The 27,186-nt window shown below is 33.6% G+C and overlaps 2 protein-coding genes across 2 annotated transcripts; both read right to left on the bottom strand.

The window, feature by feature from the left end:
* Window positions 1–453: 453 nt before the first annotated feature.
* Window positions 454–3,837, bottom strand: LOC136234024 (pentatricopeptide repeat-containing protein At4g21705, mitochondrial-like). Its single transcript, XM_066023780.1, has 2 exons — window positions 3,522–3,837; window positions 454–2,805 (listed from the first exon to the last, which is right to left on the bottom strand). Exons 1-2 carry the CDS (start codon window positions 3,768–3,770, stop codon window positions 1,570–1,572), a joined length of 1,485 nt encoding a protein of 494 aa, XP_065879852.1. The 5' UTR covers window positions 3,771–3,837; the 3' UTR covers window positions 454–1,569.
* A 2,598-nt stretch (window positions 3,838–6,435) lies between these two features.
* On the bottom strand, window positions 6,436–9,354 carry LOC136231823 (pentatricopeptide repeat-containing protein At4g21705, mitochondrial-like). Its single transcript, XM_066020793.1, has 2 exons — window positions 9,044–9,354; window positions 6,436–7,970 (listed from the first exon to the last, which is right to left on the bottom strand). Exons 1-2 carry the CDS (start codon window positions 9,290–9,292, stop codon window positions 6,741–6,743), a joined length of 1,479 nt encoding a protein of 492 aa, XP_065876865.1. The 5' UTR covers window positions 9,293–9,354; the 3' UTR covers window positions 6,436–6,740.
* Window positions 9,355–27,186: the final 17,832 nt, after the last annotated feature.

The raw sequence follows: 27,186 nt of genomic DNA, 5'->3' as shown, positions 1-27,186 counted from the left end.
TATTTCAAGTTCTCAAAGCCCATTTCAGGTAGGTAGCAGAAAGAGTCTGAAACTTAAAGACATGTCTAGGCGGGTGTCTATGGAACAGTGCCTTCCATTGGAATTCTGAGGCGCACTTTTAACAACTATGGTGCTTGATTAATTTCTGTGTCTGGTTTATATTATTATAATGTTGTTCTAATATTGTTTTTTTTGCGATAATAGGTGCGTTGGATGGGTGAGGGTCTCCATGCCAGGGAATCAGCGGTTTTAATCGTTTTAGAAATGCAAAAGCTCCATTGGATGATCCTGAGAACCAACAAATGGTTGTATTCATGGATATTGTGGAATATTTAAAGCCAAAATATGTCCATATCCTTTGTCATAGTATGTTTTTCAAAATAGAAAGATTAAGATGTATGTTCTCTATAATTTATATTCATTTTTATTTGTACTTTGTAAATTTGTAATAGCATGACATAAAAATAAAATATAAACACCAATTGGGTATGTTTTCTCTATTAATTCTTCGAGCAATGCTTCTCTTTTCTCAACCAATTCTCTACCGCAATACCCAATAACAACAATATCTGGAATCCGAACATTGTAAGTATTGCCAGATGATTCCCAATCCATTAGTATCTTATCCACTCCTTCGAGGTCACCGAGCTTAACTAAAGATTGAAGCGGCTATATAATCCCTGTTTATTTGCCTCTTACATTCACTTTTCTTCAGATCCCATAATCTCAAAACCTCAGCTTTATTCCCATCATTCGGCAACAAAGGCGTATGTGTTACAGTCCATTCTATTGTCCAGATGGTGTTCCATTACGTTCAGAACTCCTACGATTCCCTGATGATCAGATCTAACACCACACGAATTGGTGCATATTTGGTAGGTGAAATTGTCGGGGGATACATTGGTTAAGCTAAAAGGGTTACTAAGGTTAAGCATTATATTCAATTATTGATCATAAAATCATGATTTCTGAAAAATTCAACAGAATCAAGACCAGAAAACAGAGAAGAAATGAAAAATTCCTTGACCTCAAGAGCTTGAGAGTAGTTGTTCCCAGTTTGAACCCAATCTTAAAGCTCTGGCGGTAAACTAGTACCGGGATCTCCTAAAGGATTGAGATCTATTAGTATAATGAAATCTGCAAAAAGCTGCATTTCGAAATTTGATAAGGATGTTGGAGAGTAACTTGGAGCTCATGATTAGGGTTTACAACGTTGGATTGTTACGGGAAAGAAAGATATTAACTTCCACAATGCGAACCATGGAGCTTCAACCAATGTACTTTAAGAATCCTGCTGCTCTGCTTAAGAGTAGTCGACGTCTGTGATATAGTGTTGATAGTGACTTTTGCATCCAAATCGTATGTTGTTACATAGCTTGTTGTTTCGCTGCTACTAGATTGAGTAAAGTGTAACAACAAAAATCTCAACAAAAAATCTCAATATTCGTCTGACAACCAATCCGCAAAATCCCCATGAAACTCGTTCGGGAATTAAAGTCCCACATCTGCCCAAAAATTCAGAGCAATTGGACAAGCATTGAAAAAAGTCAGATGTTTTTCCAAACTTATTTACTGCAGCTTCATGCTAAGGATTTTCTTAGTTTCATCATCTTCATCAATATTATGAGCTTTCATCTGCTCCAAAACTCCACCTATATCTTTCCCACTTCTAACATGTGCCTTCAATAAGGCATGGTATACTTGTCTGTTGTTCACTGGAATGGCACTGCTCAAAGATGCCACAAAAGCTTCTACATCTTCAACCTTGCCTTCATCACCGAGCCAACTCAGAATGTCTCTGATCACTCTCGGGTTCGGCTTTCTTCCCTTGTTCTTCACAGAAAGAGCAGACTTCATGCATTCAACAGCTTTTGCCATCTCGCCCTTTTTGAGATATCCTGAAGCAATGACCGCCCAACTGTTTGGGATGGTTGCTTTTCCCTTCTCGATGAATTCTTTGAGCAATGCTTCAGCTTTCTCAACCAAACCTTTTTCGCAATACCCCCAAACCACAATATTTGGAATCCGAACATCGTAACCGGTTCCAGTTGCTTCCCAGTCCTTCAGTATCTTATCCGCTCCTTCGAGGTCACCAAGCTTAACTAAAGATTGCAGAATGACTATATAATCCCTGTTTATTTGTCTTTTACATTTACTTTTCTCCAATTCCCATAATCTCAAGACCTCAGCTTTATTCCCTAAAGTAGCATAGAGTGATATCAGAAAGTTATATCCGCTCCCATCTTTCATATCTAGCTTTTCTTCGGATTTCTTCAGGGCATCATTTGCTTTATCAGAAAGACCAGCTTTAATGTAGTAATTGGCAACAACAGCATATGTGTTCCAGTCCATTCGATCGCCCAGATGGTGTTCCATTTCGTTCAGAACTCTTTCGATTCCCTCAAGATCAGATCTCTCACCATACGAATTGATGCATATTCGGTAGCTGAAGTTGTCGGGGGATACATTGTTATCCTTCATCTCAGTTAATACACCAGGAATCTTCTCATACTGACCCAAATTTGTGTAGAGACTCATAATGTCACTGTAAGCCAGAGAAGTTGATGCATAACCCAGCTCCTTCATTTTCTGCCAGTGCGAGATGGATTTTTCGGTTTGCCGCTGCGTAACATAACAATTTAGAAGAGCACCATAGGTCTTCTCATTTTTATCATTGTCCATCAAGTTTCTGAAATAGTTCTCAGCAGAAAGAAAGCCATGAACCTTACCAATCAGATTCAATTGAACAGCATGTTCAGCTGGTGAGAATATACAAATTCCGGTTTTATTCATCCATTCGGACACCTGCACAAACATTAAAAATTAGAAGATTTAAGTTTACGGAAATCAATTTAGCATTTAACTTCCTAAATTACACAAACAAGTGGCAAATATCCTAAAAGGCAGATATAACATGTGCATGTTGTGTTCCAATTGGTATCAGAGCCGACTCTCCACATACGATGTGTGGTTCGGGGACGAACCAGGGGAAGCTAGTGGGCCTATAACGACCCGGTCCGAAGTGGATGGTGCCAGAATAGAAGGTCTGAGCAAGGAGCGGCATGGCGCCGGAATAGATGGTCTGAGCAAGGAGCGGCCTTAAGGGATGGCGATATGGACAGGAATGAACTGAATGTCATGTCGGAAATATCTACGGGATATTGGGTCAAGTTGTCACATGTTGTCTAGCTTGGCTGTTGAGAACATGTCATCATGCAAGCATAAAAATATGCAAAGGGTATCCAATGCATATTATGGTAGCAAAGTCTATAGGGTAAATTACACCCATGGCCCCTCAACTTAGACTTTTTTCATGAATTCTCTAAGTTTTGCAATTTAGAAGGAATAGGTCAAGCTAAAAGGATTACTAAGGTCTAAAGCACTCTAATATTCAATTATTTTCGTAACCCCGTTAATTCAGAAAGATAAAACTGCAACATCCTTTCCCAAATTTTCTCAGATAATCCAACATAATCCAGATTCTAAAGAAGAAAACAGAAAAGGAAAAGAAAATTCCAGACCTCAAGGGCTTGAGTGAATCGGTTCTTCTTACGCAGATCCCGAATGATGTACTGAAGCTCAGAAACTCGAACCTTGTTCCCATTTTGGACCCAATTTTCAAGCTCTGGCAGTATACTAGTGCCGGGATATCCTAAAGAACTGATTCTTGAGTACAAGGTAACCTTTCGAGATCTATTAGTACAATAAAATCTGCTAAAAGCTGCATTTCGAAATTTGATAAGGGTGTTGGAGATTAACTTGGAGCTCATGATTAGGGTTTACAACGTTGGATTGTTAAGAGCAATTCAAACTGAGAATGATTTAGGGATTAAAAAAAAAATGATTTAGGGATTCTGGAGTAGGGTTTAAGGGAAATGGGCTTAAGAAGTGGGCTTATTATGTGACCATTTCATTTCTCATAATTAAGAAGAGAAATTTATATAGAAATTCATTTTTGAAAAATTATTTACAACCATATCAAATAATCATAATTTTAAATTATGTCAAACTAATAAAATCACTATTTTTTAAAATTAAAGTTTATAAATTATGGATCTACAATATATTGTAATAATTTGGGATTTATTTGAAAAATTATAATATAATTAAGAATTTTAATTATGTTAAATTAAGTAAATTATTATTTTTAATATATTGAAATGATTAAGATTAATAAATTAAGAGTTTAGGATTTATTTGGTAAGGTTTAGGATTTATGAATTGAAGTATAAAATGATACCATAATTATGATATTTAAGAAACAGTGATATATTTAGAATTAATTTTGATAATATGAGGTAGCAAAAGTATAAACGATACTATTGCACAATGTGAAATTAGTACGTAATTTTTACGTTTAACTTAGTAGGCAATATGTTTTGGGTAAGAATATGTTATTTTGACCAGAATTTCAATTGTTGATATTGCTAAAACTAATTTTAGTTTTTATGTATTTAACATTTTAAGAAATTCTTTTTAAAATATTGAATAGTTGTAAACAGTTAGTCTAATCATGACTAATATGTACACATGTCCATGGGCCGGACTGGATCGGATTCGGGTCGGGCCTATCAGATTTTTAGGTAAAAATGCTCGGTCCAAACCCAGCCCAGCCTACTATTAATTTAGGCGGCTCGGGCCGGGTTGGGCTCGAACTTAAAAATCAAATCTCATGTCCAACCCATATAAGCCCACCTAAATATAAATATAAAATTATTAATTATAAAAAATAAATATCATACTTAAAAGTAAATATTTTTTTTTTTGTTAAACCATCCGGTACTCCGAACCACATTGGCCGACTAATCCAGATTCGGGGCGGGTCCAAGGATTACGGTATTTAAACCCCTCCCAATCGTCGTTGTGGGGGATCGATCCTGAGACCGCCCTACCAATGGCAGCCCCATGCTACTACTGCGCCAACCAACGATTGGTCTTAATATATAAATATATACATTTATTAATTAATATTAATAGACCGGACCGTACCGTGTTATTTTTATTAATCCCAAGCCCGCCCAAAAAATAGTTGGGTTTTAGCGGGCCTAGGCCGGACTGAGCCTATAAACAATTTTTATTGTCCAAGGGATACGGGCCTGGGCGGGTATCCAAGCCCGTGAACAAGTCTACTAATATGTAACTAACCCAATAATGCATCTTTTTTTAATCTAAATAAAATTAAAATTCTACTACTATATTTGGGTCCTCCCTCATCCTTGGACCTAGGTAGGCGCCCCTCCTGCCGAGGCTCATGGACGAGCCTGGTTTTGCTGTGCTCAAGTTCACGAATCGAGTCTCTTAAATCGTATTTACGAGCAACTCGTTTATAAATTGAGCCGAACTTTTATCGAGCTGATCACTGAACCGTTCGGCTCGACTTATTTACAGCCCTAATCCTATCTCACTCACTTTACATATTTTCAATCTCATTTCACATTATATATATTGTTTGTTTGTTTGTTTTTTTAGTTTTTGTTCTAACGTTGCTAATTTTTTGTTTCGGGCAATTTCAGCTAAATTACCCACTTTACCCTATATCAATCACTTTCCTACATTTTTTTTCTTCATTTAATTATGTTGAATTTTCCATACATTGCCTAATTCTTCATTTTTCACTTTTTGGTTTTTATTTTTTTATTTTTTTTGTTTCGGCCAATTTAGTCAATTTCAATCAATTTGACCCAACTTTAGTAAATTTCATTCAATTTCAATCACTTTGACCTACTTGCATCACTTTCACATGATATACATTGTCTATATTTTGTTGGTTTTGGTTGGATATCATCCAATTTCACTCACTTTATCCCACTTCCAGTTACGTTAACCCACATTCAGTCACTTTCATACACATTCAATGACTTTTACATGATATACAGCAAACAATAGGTAAAACAAACAAGCGTTTAGGCTATTTAGAGTTAATAATTAGGACCAGTCAATTTGACACCATAATGATATTAGTAACCACAACATTCGCGATTTATTTCCTATCTTAAGTCATGGACCGGTCAATTTGACGAGTTTTTATATTAAGAGTTCTTATATTAAGTATCCGGTTCTTCATTTCACTTGGAGTACTTCCGATTCACATTTGAACATATGTACTGTGAATCCACTAAATAAATAAAATAGTGGAACCTCTTATAATATGTGCGACTCCTCCGTTTGACATGAAAAACCGAATGCTTCTAATAATTTTTCCAATTTGACACCAAAATGATACAAGTAACCACAACACTAGCGATTCTTTCTAATTTTCAGTCATAACTATGATACTTAAGCAAATCACAAGTACCACAAAATTAAAACATCCAAAATCACCCAAATACAGAAAAATAATATGTCCAGCTGACCAACTAAGAAGCCTCAAACTTCCAAATAAGCAGCAGAAGAAACAAATAGCCTACTTTCATAAGAAAGTGTTGGAACCAGAAATAAAATTAAGTATAATCTATTGATTATTTACACCTATTCACACACAGCTATTTACACATTATTGTTCTCATTCCACTTTTGGAGATAAAACACAAAAATTTCTATCACCCGAAACGGGGAATTTTTTTTTTATTCTATGTCCCTGTTCGGGAAAATCCCTGGCAGAAACGGAAAATCCATGTCCCGTTGACGAACCCTTAAGAATTTACAGATCACTTAAGTTATAGCAAAAAAATAAAACCTAAGGAACTGCTAGATGATAAAAGGTTAATCAGATAAGCTAGGCTTCAATAATTCAAACTTATTTACTGCTTCTTCATGCTAAGGATTCTCTTTGTTTCCTCATCTTCATCAATATTATGAGCTTTCATCTGCTCCAAAACTCCACCTATATCTTTCCCACTTCTAATATTTGCCTTCAACAAGGCATGGTATACTTCTCTGTTGTTCACTGGAATGCTACTGCTCAAAGATGCCACAAAAGCTTCTACATCTTCAACCTTGCCTTTATTACCGAGCCAACTCAAAATGTCTCTGATCACTCTCCGGTTCGGCTTCCATTTCTGGTTCTTCACATCTCCAGAAAGAGCAGCCTTCATGCATTCAACTGCTTTCACCATCTTGCGTTTTACGAGATATCCTAAAGCAACGGTTGCCCAACTGCTTGGGATGGTTGCCTTTCCTTTCTTTATTAATTCTTCGAGCAATGCTTCTGCTTTCTCAACCAGACCTTTTCCACAATACCCAACAACAACAATGTCTGGAATCCGGACATCGTAAGCGTTGCCAGATGATTCCCAGTCCTTCAGTATCTTAGCCACTCCTTCGAGGTCACCAAGCTTAACTAAAGATTGCAGCATGGTTATATAACCCCTGTTCATTTGCTTTTTACACTCACTCCATAATCTCAAGAACTCAACTTTATTCCCTAAAGTTGCATAGAAAGATATCAGATAGTTATATCCGATCCCATCTTTCTTATCTAGCTTTTCTTCGGATTTCTTCAGGGCATCATTTGCTTTATCAGAAAAACCAGCTTTAATGTATAAATTGGCAACAGCAGCGTATGTGTTCCAGTCCATGCGATCGCCCAGCTGGTGTTCCATTTCGTTCAGAACTCTTTCAACTCCATCGAGATCAGATCTAGCACCATAGGAATTGATGCATGTTCGGTAGCTGAAGTTATCGGGGGATACATTGTTCTCCTTCATCTCAGTTAATAGACTAGGAATCTTCTCATACTGGCCCAAATTTGTGTAGAGACTCATAATGTCATTATAAGCCAGAGTTGTTGATGCATAACACAGCTCCTTCATTTTCTGCCAGTGTGAGATGGATTTTTCGGCTTGGCGCTGCGTAACATAACAATGTAGAAGAGCACCATATGTCTTTTCATTTTTATCATTGTCCATCAAGTTTCTGAAATAGTTCTCAGCAGAAAGAAAACCATGAGCTTTACCAATCAGATTCAATTGAACAGCATGTTCAGCTGGTGAGAATATACAAATTCCCGTTTTATTCATCCATTCGGACACCTGCACTCCCAAAACATTACAAATTAGGTGGTTCAAGTTCCTGGAAATCAAATCAGCATTTAACTTCATCAAGTAAATATGAAGTATTTCCAGTTTCCACAAATATAGAATATGGTAGCAAAGTCTACCTATATGACATACTTTACTACTACAATATTGCATTCATTAAAGGCACTAGTGTTAGAAAACTAGATAATAATAACAATTCCCTCTTTGGGTTGGGATCACTTCTTTGACTGAAAATCTTTTTTGGGGTAAAGCGCACCGACAACCATTGAAGTTTGGAGTTTGTTTTACAAAGTTTACTAAACTTCATTTTCCTTTAATAAAATTAAAGAACTTCACATTTAAATTCAATAAAGTCATTCCAATCAATTTGTATACAAAAACTAACTAAATTTCAACGTGGTACAGACGAAAGTTGACTATATGTCAACCAAGTGTAATACCGGACATGTTTGAATGGCGGAGTGGTTGAAATGTGGTAGCCATGTGGTACATTCTAAGAAAAAAAAAAAAAAAAGATTTACAACATTACATCTTTATCTGTGATGATGCTTTGTTGACATATAGTCAGCCGTCTTAGACACCAATATTCCGATGAGTTTTTATACACAAGTTAGCTAGAATGACTTTATTGAACTTAAATGTAGAGTTAACTGATTTTATTAAAAGAAAATGAACCTGTGCGTGCAATTTACCCCTCTCTCATTTACAGCTACTTACAAAATAATTTTGCCTCTTCTAGTTCTAAGATTAGAAATTCAACATTATTTGCCCATCAAGGCTTTAATATTTTGAAGCAAATCCCTGCAACCAGCAGACTGATCCAATACAACAAAATTATCGATTCCAAATCTATTTCAATCATAGTTCCCGCAATAAGAAAGCATTACAATGCTCAAAGTTTTGCAATCACTAAGGTCTAAAGCACTCTAATATTCAATCATTGATCATAAAACCATGAATTCTGAAAGATAAAACTGCAACATCCTTTCCCAAATTTTCTCAGATAATCCAACATAATCCAGATTCTAAAGAAGAAAACAGAAAAGGAAAAGAAAATTCCAGACCTCAAGGGCTTGAGTGAATCGGTTCTTCTTACGCAGATCCCGAATGATGTACTGAAGCTCAGAAACTCGAACCTTGTTCCCATTTTGGACCCAATTTTCAAGCTCTGGCAGTATACTAGTGCCGGGATATCCTAAAGAACTGATTCTTGAGTACAAGGTAACCTTTCGAGATCTATTAGTACAATAAAATCTGCTAGAAGCTGCATTTCCAAATTTGATAAGGGTGTTTGAGAGTAACTTGGAGCTCATTATTAGGGTTTACAACGTTGGATTGATGCGGGGAAGAGAGAAGCAAAATCAAATTGCGAAAGATTTTGGGGTTTAGGGTTTAAGACAAATGGGCTTAAGAACTGGGCTTAAAATTTCGTTTGATTTGTCTAATTACAAGTTTGGTCCCAAATTTATCTAACATAGTTAATTTAGTCCTCTCACATTTGCTTTTATGAAATTAATTTCATCTTCTAATATTAATCATAATATATAGTTTTCATCAAAAATATCATAATATAAAGTAATTTTTTCCCTTCAATTAGGTGGTTTGGAAGTATAATTTGAAATTTGCATGATTAAATAAACTTTGATTATCGGAATTTACAATTTGAAAATTGTGTTTAATTTATAATAAAAAAATAACTATATATTATAATTGTAGCTAACATCAACTCGATGTGACAATAATGAAATAAAAATAACACTCTTGGTGAGTTTTTAGTGACTATTTGCCAGTATAGTATAGTTAAAAATCTTGACTTTAACATTTAAAAAAATAAAAGTTACTTAATTTCAAAATGAGTGGAACCAATTTTTTACTCTTGCCTAAGTAAAATATAAAAGATTAGTCCTTAATTTCGAATTAGTTCCATTTTAAAAATTTCAAACAATGACATTCAATAATCAATTGTTTTCTTTTCGTAATTGCAAAAATTATAATATGCTATGTTGTGGGGTCTTTATTTATGGGAATCTACATAACATATGATAATAAATTGTATATTTGAAATTAATATAGGATAGTTAATTAATAAAACAATATTAGTTTTACGAAAACTAATAATGAGATGGAATTGACTGGAAGAATAAAAAACATTTTTTTACTGTTTTCCACAAGGGTTGAATTTAAAATAAAATTAGGTGGTTAATTTTTTTATAAGTGTATAATATCACATTTTATTCGAGTCAAGTTTTGAATTTGGATTATTCAAATGGATATTTTTGTAATTTCTATTAATATATAAGGGCATTTTTATTTACAAGTGTTTTTGTAATTTTCTATTAATTATAATTTAAATTATTAATTAATAAGAAAAGGTAGAAATAGTAAGTGGAAAGGTGTAGAAGAAATTTAAGGCAGGTGGAAGAGAAGCCAGGAAGGTGGAAAAAAGTTACCAAATACATGAGAAAGTGAAAGTGAAAATTCAACTTTAATGATACGTGTCCCAATTACAAGGACTGATGTAAAATATACGCTCTTATTCACCAAAACTTGTAGAATGAGGAAATATGTGTAAAAGTGTATAAACACGTGGGCCAATGAAGCATTGCCACGTATAAACATACCCTTCTATTTCACTCTGTTTTCTAGTGATTATATTATATCTCATTATCATCGTTGACTTAAGCGTCAAGAGAAGGGATGTACTCCAGTCCCTCTCAGACAGTTTACTAACATCATCTCATATGTCCAAAAAGCAGATTACCAAGCTCAAATTGCAGTTGAAAGACATCACTTTACATCCGCAAGAAAGGTATTCTCCTAATTAAGTTTCGTTTGCATGTAAGTATGACATATTTATCAATGCAATTTATCTTTTTTCAACACTATTAAGCCTATTTATAATTAAATCTCATGCTAAGGCGGGATTAATTAAAGACCTTATGTCATTTTTGTCCTTTCGACATTTACAATCCTCATATTAGAAGTCAAGATGACGCGCAATTCAGTTGGAATTGCATTCCCTCTCAAATTCCTTTATTTTCACAATCAGAGAAAGTATTATCATAATCAATTTTTCTATTATCGCTAACATTTTTTTACAGCAAAACAAAACCCATAAAGCATTCTCAAAATTAGTTTTTAAAGTTTTGAGAAACGTATGAAATCTCTGGCACACGCACACATACCGCTACACGAAAGAAAAAAACATAAACAATAAGAAAATATAATTATAGATATAACCTATGAAGCACGGACACGGGTGCGAACACGGCAAATGGCATTTTTAGAAAATATAAGACACGAGTGCGGCGGGGACACGACAAATTTTATATAATTATATATATATATATATATATATATATATATATATATATTAGATATAAAAATATATATATAAACTTGCTAAATCACAAATAAATCATTCTCTAATCCATAAAAAAAATCCATAATAAGATAAGTCATTAATTCATCACAAAAACAATAACTACTACAAATCAAATCAAACCAAAGTACTTAATCTTCAAGCATTTCATTTTCATCATCTTCTTCATCTACAAACACCATCGACTCCAATTCCGGTTCATCAAGAGATAGATCGGCAATCTCAAGGATTCCTACACTATCTGATGACTCAAAGGCATCTCCACCAATATCCCACATTCTTGTCTCTCCTTTTTCATATTGTGGTGTCTTCCTAGAAAGAAGACGCAAGTTAGTGTGGACAAACACTAGATCCTCCGCACGTTTAGGAGTGATTTTGTTTATTCTCATTGAATTGATAAAAGAGTAGGTACTCCAATTTCTTTCACAACAAGAAGAGGATGTCGGTTGACCAAGAAGCTTGATTGCTATAGATTTAAGCATAGGAGTACCGGCTCCATAGGAGAGCCACCAATAAGATGGATCCATTGCACCCCTATCATTAATGGAATCAAAATCACCAAACTCTTCACGCATAGATGAAAACTTAGCATATTCAATTAAAATGTTTCTACGATCATCCCCATTTGGAAAATAGCGTCTAAAACACTTATTTCTTTCGGTAGAAATCTCCACATCATTATGAGGAGCTACACGTCCAACACCATTTTTTGAGTCAATCATCAGCATAGTACCTATAAATGTTAACAATTAAATTAAATTTCTAAATAGATGAACTATAATAAATTATTTATGTCGAAGGAAGAGACTAAAAAATTACCTAGGATTCAAGGAGTGTGCCAAGCAATGAAGTGGGGTGTTGCTTTTGTTCTAACGAGACACTAAAATTTCGTGAATCACATTGTAAAATGTAGAATCATCAGCAGAAATGTCTTTGTGCTCATGTCCAAAGATAACAATCTTTATCTTTTCAATCATTGTGTCCCACATATCATAGATCAAGTGAAGACATGGCTTGTCTGTGTCTGCAATCCTTAACATTTCATAAATAGGCTCAGTGAAATCAACAATGTATCTAATTTTGTCCCACCAAACATCATCAACTACCCTTGACTTGAAAAAAGCAGCTTTCTCCTTATCTTCATCCTTAAAACTATCCCATTTATCACTAATAACTACAAGTGTAAGCCCTCGTTTGATAGACAACATTCTTCTAAGCATCACAACTACAGAAGCAAAACATGTAGGATCAATTGACAACATCTTTAAATTGGAAGATTCATTATAAATGGCATTACTCAAGCTATGATTAGTAATGAAATTCTTCATTCCAAATGCATCACTAGCAACTTCAGCAATCCAATTGCATTCAGTATAAGTTTCAACATTAGACTCCTTTGGTGCACAAATTTCTTTCAATGCCAAATTAAAAGAGTGGACTACACAAGGTGTCCAATAAATATGTGAAAATTCATTTTCCACCAACAACCCTGCAGCTCTACATACCGGTGCATTATCTGTTATCACTTGAACAACATTTGATTCACCTACAGCCCTAATTTGCTCTTTAATCAAATTAGCAATGAAATGTTTGTCTTTAAACTCACTTTCGCAATTCACAGCTTTCAAAAACATAGGTCCACTCTGTGATGTAGCCATGAAGTTGATAATTGGCCTTCTTTGAGGATCCGTCCATCCATCACTAACCAAGCTCAAACCATTCTCCACCCATTTGCTTTTAGTTGCCATCAACTTCCTTTCAATAGTCGCTCTTTCTTTTTGCAATAATGTACAGGGCCGACCCTGGGCCTAGGCCAGGAGTGTGCTGGCCTAGGGCCCATGGCTGTTAGGGGGCCCAAATTTTTTTTTATTACATAGATATCTATAGATATATAAAATGTAAAACATAACTTAAACAAAAGTTAGCAAATGTCCCAGTGGTTTAGAATGTGGTTGTCCTTCCTAGGAGCTTAGGTTCGACTCCCCCTGGTGGTAAATTATTTTTTTCCCAAAAAAAAAATATATACAAATATTAATATTAAAAAATTTATATAGAAATCCACTTTTAAAAACTTATTTACAATTATGTCAAATAACGTTTTAAATTAGATCAAACGAATAAAATTATTATTATAAATATATTTTAAGATTAAGACTTATAAATTAAGAACCTAGAATATATTTACTAAACTTTGAAATTTATGAATTGGGGTCTAATTTTTTTAATTAGAATATAAAATTATATTTTTTTTCTTATATATGAAAAATAATAAGATATTGAAAAGTAATTTTGATTATATGATTTAATTATAATTTTGTAACCAATTATGTTATTAATGTAAAAAACCTTAAAAATTATTTAGGTTTTAAAGAGTCAAAATAATTAATATTTTAAAATTAAAATAGGTCTAATTGATTTTTTGAATATAGATTTAAGGTTAATTTAAGAATTAAAACTCTTATTTGAGCTCTGTGATATGCAAAACTTTATCATACCATTTGGTAACATTTTCTCCTTCAAGTATTTCCATAAATGTCATTTAACACATTTTGGATGAAAAATTAATCGATTTGTTATTTATTTATTTTTTTGCAAAATGACACAATTTTTGACATGTGATATATACACGTGGAAATTGATTTAATTTTTTACTAAATAGATTTAATGTGAAGATAAATAAGGAATTAATGAAATACTTTTCTATTTATTATGTATTGAAATATATTTTAAATTTTTTTTACGTAAACATTAAAGGGGCCTTTATTTATTATTCCGCCTAGGGCCCATAAATTCTCAGGACCGGCCCTGATAATGTAGTCCACAACATATTGTATCCTAGTGGCAAATATCCAATTATACTTTGATTTGCAGCCATTGTATACGAACTCACAAAGTATGGGTTCCTCGCAAGATGAAAAGGCAGCCCGGCAGAATAAAACATTCTTGCAATTTCACTGTGTAGTTGTTCAACTCGTTCATTATTTGCTAACTTCTCCAAAGGATTTGTAATCGATGCCTTCCTTTTCCGTTGATCAAATGGTTTCAGTCCGTCCACCCTAAAGGAGCATATTCCAGCAGTACCACCCATGCTGCTCGTATATGAACCACTACTTCGAGAAGTAGGAAGTGAGAAGGGATGTGGTTTTACTTGGGCCTTTGCTACTGCTTCTTCTTCCACTTCTTTTTGCACTTGAAGATAACTGTCTTTGTTGATTACAGTACAAGCTTGAATCCCTTGTCCTTTGATCTTCAACAAATGAGCTTTGATTCGGGATAAAGAACCAGTAAACTGCTTCACATAATATTTACATTCAAACTTCACATTTCCTCCCCTTTTGTCAAGAAGTCTATCAATCACTCTAACATGATTCCATAATGGAGATTCAGTAGATTTTGAAGTGTTTTCTCCTATTGTAGCAGAAGATGAAACACTGGCAGAATTTGTATTGTTGGCTGAAGAAGAAGAAGCCATGAGTGAGAAGTATGAAATTACTTAGAAGGGAGATGAAGAACCTCAAAGGAAGTATGAAATCGGAATATCCGATGAGAAGAAATTGTTTCTGCCCCAAAAGAAAAAGCAAATCGGAAGTTAGGTTAACATGTGCGCAGAGCAGTAGATGAAAGAACCAAGAGAGAAGAATCGCATGAGAAGGAAGAACTCTAGGAGAAGAAATCGATTCTGATTATAGGAGAAGAAAATCGATTCTGATTATAGGAGAAGAAATCGATTCGTGATGTTAGGATTTTTGGCAAGAGGAGAGAAATCGCGATTTGCGTAGGAGAGAATACCTAATCGTGCGATATACATACATGTAAGGTTATAATTTAGGAATTTTGGCAAATTATATAATTGATCCTTATATTTTAAATTTTTTTAAAAACCTCTAAACTTTTACCTATTTTTACCCCAGCCGTGTCCCAATCCGTGTCCAATTTTCCGGCCGTGTCACCGCCATTTCCCCCGTGTCCCGTCGTGTCCCCAAGTCCGACGAGTCCGACACGGCCACGGCGACCCCGGGGAAGTGTCCATGCTTCATAGGATATAACTTATTAGATACGACCCATTTGATATACCATTACTATTTTTATTACATTTACATAATTATATATATATATATATATATATATATATATATATAGATTATAATCAATGATGGATATAAGAAATGATTTGTTCGTTGATTTTAAACACTTTTGTTCAAAAATACTAAAAAAAATTATCAGTTTTGAACACTTGACATTAGAAAGGAGTGGTAAGCATCCCCAATTTTTTTGTTAGAAGAATGATAATTGTTTCCTTTATAGAAAAACTAATATATTTCGATATAAGTAATTAAAAAATTACAATCCAGAAATACATAAAAAAAAGAAAGGCATAATACATCACCAGCTCCCTGAACTTGTCCAAAATAGTAGATTGGCTCTTTAAACTTTGTAAGTGTCTCACCAGCTCCCTAAACTTGCTTATTTCGTATCACCAGCTCCCTAAACTTATCCATAAAAGTAGATAGCACCCTAAACTTTGCAAGTGTCTCTCCAACTTCCCAAACTTGCTTATTTTGTAACAACTAAATACAAAAACCATAATACTAACTATCGATCCTCATCCATTCAATCTCTCAAACATGCAACGCTAACTCTTATAATAGGTTGAAAGGTAGGAGAAGCGAAAAAATGACCTCTCGAATAGATGAAGATGTATTTTTAGAATTTAGGTTTAATAAGTTTTTGTATTTAGTTATTATAGAATAGGTAAGTTTAGGGAGTTGGTGAGACACTTGCAAAGTTCAGGGAGCTAATCTACTTTTATGGGCAAGTTTAGGGAGCTGGTGATACGAAATAAGCAAGTTTAGGGAACTGGTGAGACACTTGCAAAGTTCAGGGAGCCAATCTACTATTTTGGACAAGTTCAGGGAGCTGGTAATGTATTAAGCCTAAAAAAATGTTGAATCTGCATCTTGTATATTATAAATCGTGATAAAACAATAATATACTGTATAATAACCATCCTTGTTTTTTTTTTGGTAGGAAAAAGTTTAGGTAAGGGTAGGTCTACCCACTCCCAAGGTCAGGGCAAACCACAGACCTCGATGAGGGTTTACAGTGGAATTTACAGATCACCTACCAATGAGGGCTAAATTTTGACGGAGTAGATAATAACCATCCTTGTTAATAAATCATTTGAATTTATTATTATTATATATAATAAATATCGAATAACACGATTATAACATTATAACCAATTCGAACACCTTGGAAAGTATATAGTTAAAAAGCAAAAAAAAAATGTTTTCAACTATAATTCTTTGTTATTATACATTTTGAGTATTTCCAAGATTTCTATTTTCTTGACTTGGAATCTAAACAAAAAAAAAAATAGCAAAGTTTAGTGATTTAATTTAATTTGTTGGGTGGTTCCCCTCATGTATTGAGAAAGGAAATCCAACAACTTAGTTTCTAATGCTTTAAACTGATTTATTTGAATTTGGAGTTCCATGTTCTGTCTTCTAAGATTATTGTTCTCTTCTAACAGTATTAAACGGTGACGTTCTGGCATTGAAGAAGAAGCTTTTAGATATGATGGAAAAACACTAGGCTCGCATTTCTTCCTTGTGATTTCCACTAGCATATGTCTACTTCCTTTCTTGAACTTCTCATGCTTGAATTCCCATAGCTTTGATGATGTTTTCTTGAATCCCTGCATTTTCATTTTGAAGTATGGTTGTTAGAATTGGACCGGACTAACCGGTTCGATCGGAATAGATCAATTTTCGGTACAATTGAAGCTATATTTGTAACTCTTTAAAAACCGGATAAAACCGTTTAAACTGGTCAACTCAACCGCGAACCATTTGAACTGGTATAATTTTTACATATATTTTAAATCCAAGTGAACTCTCTGGCATAATGTCGGTTGAACATTAATCTTTGAGTCTTTTATCTTTTTCGGTTCTTTCACCAGTTCAATCGGTGTTGACCACTATGTTTTAAAATGACGTAATTGACCCTCTAAATCGATATGATTAAAAAATAAATGATTGAAACAAATTAAAATGTATATCACTTTATGAAAGTTCTACAGACAATATATCACTCAGCAAGTTTATGGGTCAATAGGTTACTATAGCAAATTAGCAAATTAGGGTGCCCAACAGATCACTTAAGCAAGTTCAAAATGCTAATGAGACAATAAATTCAAAGAACCCATTATGTATTAAGTTTTTCTTTTTCTTTTATTGCTTAGGATATATTATGTGGCATGCATTTACGTGCCATGTTTCTACTATGATACGACGTTTGGTATTCTATAGAGATATGGATAGGAATAAAGGTTGCGATAAAGATAGAGATAAAAGATTGGGATAAGGATGAAAATAAGACATGAGAGTATATTATCCCATATTTGATACTTAGGATAGAGATATGGATAAAATGATATATTTTACTATATTACCCTTATACAAATTTAAATAGAAAGTATATATTATTATAGTATCAATATGGATTGAAACTAATTAAATTTAATCTATCAAACTATCTCGAGAAATACTTGGAATAATGTATTAAATCTTCAAAATATAAAAAATGGAATAACTAATATATTTAAGATTATAGATTAAATTTATTATAAAAAAATGATAGGTTAAATTTAATTAATTTTATTCGACATTGATACTACAATAATATATAGACAAACTTATGTTTTTAAAAGTTCAAGATTAAAATTAACTTCGAAATATTTGGAACACTCTACTAAATTTTCAAAACACAATAAATTGAATAAATAATAAAATTTGAGGGACAAATTAGACTTTTTCATCTAAATAAGTTATCCTCATGTCTTATATCACCCCTCCTTTAGGTATAAACATTAGCGGGATAAGAGGTTTATCCTTCCCTTGTCTCACTCTCCTATCTCTCAAACAATCACCGGATAACTTATCTCGTTTTTTTTTTATCCCTATCCTACCTCCTATATCCCTCCTAACAAACACCCCATGAAAGTTAAAATACATTTATCATTATAACATTGTGATATTTAGTTGATATATAGTCAATTATTTTATATATCACGTCAATATATTTTAATAAATTGATATATACCAATTGATTAAAATAACTTTATTAAAATTAAATAAAAAGCTAAAATTTGATTTTATCAAAACAATTCATTAACCTTTATAAAAACCACCTCAAACTTCAATGTACAATTGAATATTAAACTTAGACGGGATGTTTGTTATGAGGGATAAATGAGGTGGATAGGAATAAAAAAAAATCCAAATTTCATTTATTTTATGTTTGTTTAAATTTAGTGATACGGTGAGAAGATAAGAGTTTTATCCCTCCAATCTTATACCTAAAAAGATAAGATAAGCTCCTACAATTTTAATAAGATGGAAAAAACAATTTTATCCCCTAAATCAATATTATATAACTTAAGTATGGTTAATATATTTTATCTTTATTCATATCCCACAAAACAATAAAATTTCGTAACTATTTTAATTTTATCTTATTCCAATCATTTATTTTTATTATCATCCCAACATTATCTATATCTCTATGTCCATCAAATATCAAAGACACGCTAGGAATTATATATAAAGCAAGTAATTTACACATTATACCCCCAGTGTGTCTATTTTGACTGTTATAAATAAAAATCCCAGATTGACTTAGATCTATATGATATTCAAATGTTACATACTGATAATATTGGATAATATTAATTTGGTATAATATAAAGTAGTATATTTTAGTACATGTACTTTGACAAATAGAAGTTCTTGAAGTAGTCAAGGATGAATATGCATATTTTCTCAAGAAACCTCAACATCTTACATCATTCAAAGAAAGAGAACTTCCATCAATAACTTCCTCAAACTCATTTTCAAACTCAAAATCAACATACAAGAAAGAAAGAAACTCAAAATCAACATAAAAGAAAGAAAGAAAGAAAACATATTTATTTCCGATAATGTAAGTCCTAAAATAATAGGAGAAAATTTACTATACTTCCAATGCAATACATCCCGCTAATTAAATAAAATCACTTATACATATTTATTTCTTAACACTAGTTATCTCATATGAATTTGTATGCATTTTTCTTTGAATTGGTCAGGTATATTATGTCCAGTGTATAGTAGAAGTTCTCACAAAAAAAAATCTTCATACAAATATTTATTGGACTTTGAAGTGTGTACAATATAAATCCGTTTTATCATATGTTACAATTTTATTAACAAATCGAATTGTTAATATTTATATTAGAAACCATTTGATTGAGTATGTTATTGTTAGAGATTAATATAAAAGATATTTTAAGACTTTAACGGTCAGGTTAACTTTTTAGTTCAATTAGTTTTATAGCTGTTAAATTGACGAAAAATCATGAGCTTAATTTATGCGATAATAATTGATATAACTAAGGGATGAGGTACCAAAATAAGTCTAAAGCTTTTGGGAAACTATTAATTTAGGCACGTATAAAATATCACTAATGTAGGTTTAATGTTAAAAAAAGAGTACCAAATTTTTAGGTTTCGATTGCAAAATGTGAGACGTCATTTATATTACTCCATTAAGTTCTGAATTCTCTCCGTATACAATTGACATAACTTAACATAGTAATATGAATGACCTCTCATGTTTCGTTATCGAAATTTAAATTGTTACTCTTTTTTAAACATTAAATCTATATTGGTGTTATTTTGTACGTGGAACCTAAATTGATATTTTTTAAAAAAACTTTAGACTTATTTTGGTATCATGTTAAATTGAAATATCATGTATTAATTAATATAAAAGAAAAAAAAAAGATAGGAAAAATGGTAAAACTCACATAAGTATTAAGCTGGCGAATGAAGCTAGAGAAGTTGTTATGCTTGAAATATCTAGGCAAGGTTAGCTCGGAAAACTCAGCCGGAGACCAAACTATGAAGCCATTCCCATCGGAATTCCAAGAAACTATATTCTTGATATTATTAGAATCATTTTCTTGGAGTAAATCATAGGTCTTGGATAAAAAAGGAGCTGGACTTTTACTTCTTGGTGAAGAAGATGATGATCTTGATGATCTTGATTTTCTGCTATTTTCTGTAATATTTCTTGCCATTATTTTGTGCTAATTGGGAGAGAGAGAGAAAGAGAGAAAGATTTAGTTTATGTAGCCAAAATAGAATAGAGAGGCTGCTGATGCTTCTTCTAAAAGAATCAGGTGGAAAGTAATACTACTGCCTTGGAATATTCACTTTTTCCCTTTTTCATTTCTCACTATATAATTATTTTTATTGTTTGAGTATTAAAAAAGAAACAAGTATTTAAAGGGTATTCATTAATTAATAAAACATCTACCCAAAAAAAAAAATTAATTAATAAAACAATAATTGTGGAATCTTGTCACAAAAATTGTTCTAATTGTTACATTTTTATTTGTAAAGTCAAATATACCGGATCATAATTTGTTTTTTTATAGCTCGCCATCCATCAAATTGGATTACTTTATGAAAAAAAATATTACATGTTCATTTCAATTTGTTTTTTTTTTTATAAACCTCTTAATTAATACTTGAATTTGATAAATATTGACAATGTTTAAAACCAAGGGGGGCTGGATTGTTTAGGCGTTCGAAATCGAGAATCCATCTCATTCTTTTTTTTTGTGAATTACTATACCCAGCCATGAATTCTCACCCTTAGCCCCGTGAAAAGACCGTTTGATTTTGATGTTTTTTGGACGTTTTTTGCATCGGATTTTGCTGTTATTCGAAATCAGAATCAGGACATGGGGACGTATGGGCATCACGCCGTCACCTCTGGTGCAGCGTATGAACATCACGCCGCACCACAGGTGACGGCGTATGAATATCACGCCTGACCACATGCGACGACGTGATATTCATACGCCGTCACCTGTGGTGCGGCGTGATGTTCATACGCCGCACCAGAGGTGACGGCGTGATGCCCATACGCCCGTGTGGCGTATGGGCAATTATTTATTAATTTTTTTAATTTAGTTAAATTTAATTAAATTTTTGTAATTTTTAATTTGTTTAATTTTGTTTAACTAAATTTTTATGTTGTAAATTTTAGTTAAGTTTAGTTGTTGTAAATTTTATTTTGTTTAATTTAGTTTAAATGTTAGTTTTAGTTAAATTTTTATTTTGTTAATTTTAGTTAATATTTATTCATGAACTTATATTATTGTTACGGGTTTTAATTAAAATTGTATGATATTTTACAGGTTTTAATTAAAATTGTGTAGTTTGAACACGTAACAGGTATTTACGGGTTTAATTGAATAGCAGACTAATTTTTTTTGCCCTCCCGACACGCGGGCGTGTGGCTATCACGTCCCACCGTGAGGTCGGACGTGTGGCTATCACGCCTCACCGTGTGGTCGGGCGTGATAGCCCCAAGCCTTACCGTGTGGTCGGGCGTGATAGCTACACGCCCGACCACAAGGTGAGGCATGGGCTATCACGCCCGACCACACGGTGAGGCGTGATAGCCACATGCCCGTGTGTCGGAAAGGCAAAAAAAATAGCCTTTTCCCACCCTCAACCCATAAAAGGGCATTTTCATCCTTTCACGGGGCTAGGGGTGGGAATTTGAGGCTAGGTATAACAACACATTTTTTTTCGATTAGTTCCACTAGGTGTTTTTTAGTCCCTAAGAGATTTTTAAGTGATTGGGATTCGCCTAAACCGTCTCGACACTGTTTAGACCGCCTAGGTGCCGTCTAAGTGCTAATGAACGAAAGCAATATTTTTGTGAATTGATTTTTTTCTTTGTTATAATTCACTTTTGAATTGTTTCAATGATATTGTTGTTGAAATGTTGATGTAGTACATTTTTAAAGATATATGTTACAAATACACGTGTTTTTCTATATTAAATAAATTTATATTATTCTTTTAGATAGTATAATACAAATTTTTAATGAACTTATGTAATAATTTGTTGATTGATAAATAAAAATTATAAAAATACAAATCTAATTGAGGGCGCTATCCGCCGACTAATGTCTAGTGTTTTTTACAACATTGCATATTGAGCCTTTAAATTAATAATAATTACATATATGAAATCTTTTATTATAGTTTAACAAAAAGATCTTTTAATTACTAAATTAATTATTCGAACGATTTTCTCTTTGGTCGCCTCCCACAATAGGTATATAAATCAGTTGGATGTCTCTAATGCATTTTTGTATGGAATTTGACCGAAATAATTTACATGGAACAACCTCCGAGTTTCTCTAACCTTGACAAACCCTATCATTGTTGCCTTCTCAAAAAAATGATTGTATGGGTTGAAAAAACAACCACGGGAATGGTTCACTCGCTTGAAAAGGTTTCTCAACCAACTTGGTTTGTCATGTCGTTGCCAGATAACTCTCTTTTTATTCACCACACCCCAAAACGAAGATATACATAACATTTTAATCGCTGGTACTAATATGTTTTGTACTGATTCTTCAATCCAGACACATTATTACTATCATACTCTAGAAATCTCCCAATAAAATTACCAAGTTGACATCCTACGCCTTCCGACATGGCACCAATTGGCAGATCATGCACTTGTATACATAACATTTGCTTCAAATAATGGAACTTCCAGTGCCAATTGTAACCATGTCCATTCTTTCACACCCAACATATGGTTATCAAAAACTCATGGCCCCCCTGCAATCATCCTGTCCTTATCAACACAGTGGAAAAACTCAAACATAAACAAACGGTTCTGATCACATGGACCTTAATGACTATGTAGTATTTGGTCATTCACCGTTAGATCTATACTTATTAAAATCTTAGGGTGGAGATTCAAAGTATATTAAGGCTTAGATTTAATAAGCATATATCTAACGATGAATGACCAAATTCATTTGGTAATTAAGGTTCATGTGAACATGTGTTAGAGAACTTGAATAGTTAAGGGAGTTATATTGTAATTAGCCTTAGGGCTTTTCCTAATTGTATAAATAGCTGATATTTTATCAGCAACAAATATAATGTAAATCTCTTTCTTCTTCTTTTTCTTTCTTTCACTTTTATGGTATCAGAGCAACAATGGCAGATCCTTTGATGCTCATTAGTAAGATTTCTCATGACTAGAAAACGCAAATCGTATGTTGATGCGTTGAATTCCAGTCAGAATATAAGAGAAGAAGATTTGAGTGAATCTAAAGGGAGATCTAAAAGTAGCGATTCCAATAACAATCGCAATTCAGATTCCAGAGAAGGAGAAGACGATTCAACAATGAATTCAAACTCGAATTCATCAACTGTCAACAATAGCAATGATAATCCCGGACTTGTTATTGTCAGCACGATTTTGAATGGATCTAATTACATACCATGGCGGAGATCGATGTTGCTCGTTCTGAGCGCCAAACGCAAGTCAAATCATATTCTTCAAGATGAAGAACCAGCAGATAAGACCTCAGATGCATACAAGAAGTGGAAATGGGAGAACGATCTTGTTTTTTCCTGGATTATAAATGCGATGTCCAGAGATTTAGCCGATGTGTTCTTGTACGCACCAACAGCCAGAAAATTATGGACGGAACTGGAGGAACGGTATGGCGAGAGTAATGGACCATTGATTTTTCAATTGCGTCGAGAGATCTGTAGCTTGAATCAAGGAGGTATGTCTCTGGTTGATTTCTTCAATAAAATGAAACGAATATAGGATGAATATGCTATTGTGAAGCCTCCAATTGCTTGTTCTTGTGAGGCAAGGAAATTAGTACAGGAACAGGTCTAGGAGGAACAACTTATGCAATTTTTATCTGGATTAAATTCAGATTTTGATCATGTGAGAGATCAAATATTGTTGATGGATCCTCTACCTCCAGTCAACAGAGCTTATTCGATGCTTATACGTATCGAAAAGCAGAGAAATCCTAATTCCATTGCTTTTATTCAGAATGATTTTGTGAATTTAACAACTGGAAGTCGAAATTTCAGTAATAAAAAAACTGGAAATGCCAATCGTAATAATAATGGTGGCAATTATGGTAATCGGGGTAATAATGCTAATTCCTCGGTGAAAAGCAAGGAGGAGAAATTTTGTTCTTATTGCAGGAAAGGAGGACATGAGAAGAGTGAGTGTTTCCGTATTAAAGGATATCCTGATTGGTTTAAAGGAAAGAGAGTTACAGGTCCAGCTCCAGTTAACCATCAGGCACATATGTCTCATGAGCAACAAGAGTTTTCTCCTATAGATGATTTTGAAGAAGGTGAAGGAAGTTCTGCTAAGAAAGAATCTGTACAAGAACTAGTGCAGAGAGAAGTACAGAGGATACTCAAAGGGAAAACAACACAGGACTATCTTCCACAAGAGTTTTCAGCATTTGCAGGGGCATGTGCAGGTAACAGTTCTTGCTCAAGTTCTCTTAGCATTGATGAATGGATAATTGATTCAGGAGCAATAACTCGTATGACATATAATGCTGGTTTATTGAGGAATATGGTCAAATTAGATGTCCCTAAGAGAGTATTTTTACCAACTGGTGAGGCTCAAATAGTTAGTCATCAATGAGAAGTATTATTTGCTGATAATTTCAAATTATTGAATGTGCTTTATGTTCCCAAATTCAAATACAATTTGATGTCAGTTAGTAAGCTGCTACAAGATCAAAGCATCTCAGTATGTTTTTGGACTACATATTGTATCTTGTAGGGCCGGAATTTTAATCAACGATTAGCAGTTGAAAGATTGAAGAGAGGGTTGTATTATCTTACTAAAGATTCCTTTGATAGGAACGTAATTCAACAAGTTGTAAGCCAAACTGATTTGTCTTTATCTGTTATAAACAATAATGTTGATGTCGAATTATGGCATAAACGTTTGGGGCATATCTCACATGAGAAATTATCACATGTTTTCAATTTGCCTAAGAGTTCTATTATTAGTTTTGCTAATTGTTATATCTGCTTAAGAGCTAAACAAATTAGAAATTCTTTTGGATTAAGTTCCATTAAGACCTTGCAAGTGTTTGATCTGATTCATGTTGATTGTTGGGGGCCTTACAAACAAACATCTATTAGTGGTGATAGATATATGTTGACTATAGTTGATGATTTTTCCCGTGTGATATGGACTATTTTATTTAAACACAAAGATCAAGTGTCAAGCTTACTAGATGGTTTTATCACAATGGTAAATACTCAGTTTCATACTAAAGTCAAGACAGTTAGAAGTGATAATGGGACTGAATTTGTTGGGCATTCAACACAGTTAGTGTTTGCAAAACATGGCATCACGCATCAGAAAACTTGTGTGTACACACCTCAGTAGAATGGGGTGGTGGAAAGGCGGCATAGAAGTCTGACTACTGTGGCGAGGGCTTTACTCAAGCAAGGAGGATTGTCTGTCAAATTTTGGGGAGAAGTTATGTTATATGCTACCACACTTCTCAATACCTATCCAACTAAGGTATTGCAGTGGAAATCTCCTCATTTCTTGTTATATAGAAAAGAATCAAGTTTGATAGATTTGAAGATTTTTGGTTGCCAAGGATATGTGTTGAACAACAATCCTCAGAGAGGGAAATTTGATGACAGGTCAGAACAGTGTATCTATGTTGGGTTATCAACTGGACAAAAAGGATGGAAGATGTATAACATGGCAACTCACCGTTTGTGTGTGTCCATGGATGTTCATTTCAATGAGCATATTTTTCCTTATTTGTCTAACACTATTGTTTCAGTACATGACAGGCCCTTAACATCACCAATGTTGTTTCAGTCTTCCCTTGATAATGATCAAGGTCTTACTGATATTGAAGCAAGCACCTCTTCACAACCTTCACAACCTCTTGACCTTCTTCATAGTGCTCAAAATGATGATTATTCAGTAGAAAATACACCACAAATGCCCTCATCAGCAATTACCAGAACCGATTCATCGATAACTAATCACAATATGCCAGTTGTTGCAAATGAAATTCCAGCAAGAAGATCTACCAGGGTCACTCAAAAACCTTCGTGGTTACAAGATTTTGTTGTCAATCAATTAATTCATGATGACAATATTATTCAATACAGCAGTCATTATCAAGCTTCTTTAGTATCTATGAGTAAAGAGCATGAACCAAGAAGTTATAAAGAAGCAAAAGGGCAACCTCAATGGGAGAAAGCTATGGCAGAAGAGATTGCAGCCTTGGAGAAAAACAAAACCTGGACAATGGTGCCATTGCCGCCTGGTAAACGTATAATTACTTCCAGGTGGATTTTTAAGATTAAATATGCTCTTGATGGATCAGTTGCTCGTTACAAAGCAAGATTAGTTGCTCGAGGTTATGATCAGCAAATTGGTGTAGATTATCATGATAGTTATTCTCCTGTCACTAAAATCACAACAGTAAGGGTGTTTCTTGCGGTGGCAACTACGAATGGTTGGCCAATACAGCAGATTGACATTAACAACGCGTATTTGCATGGTTCTATTGAAGAAGAACTATATATGCAACCACCAGAGGGGTATATCAATTCTAATTGTAACCTTGTTTGCAGACTTGATAAGTCCTTGTATGGCTTGAAGCAAGTCGGGAGACAATGGAACAAAGCTTTTTCCGAAAACTTTTACAATTGGGATTTGTAAAGTCTGTTCATGATTATTGCTTGTTTACCAAACAAACTGAAGGTGAGAATTTTTTGGCACTTATAGTATATGTGGATGATGTGTTAATCACGGGCACTTCCATGATGCTAATTGAAGAAGTTAAAAAAAAGCTTTGGATGCAAGTTTTACTATAAAGGATACGGGGGAGGCTAAATTTTTCCTTGGTGTTGAATTGGCCAGGTC

This window comes from Euphorbia lathyris, chromosome 6 (assembly GCF_963576675.1).
Source record: "Euphorbia lathyris chromosome 6, ddEupLath1.1, whole genome shotgun sequence".
In the NCBI taxonomy this organism is placed as follows: Eukaryota; Viridiplantae; Streptophyta; class Magnoliopsida; order Malpighiales; family Euphorbiaceae; genus Euphorbia; species Euphorbia lathyris.
Note: the sequence above shows the minus strand (reverse complement) of the source record. Positions and strands in the feature narration are given on the sequence as shown.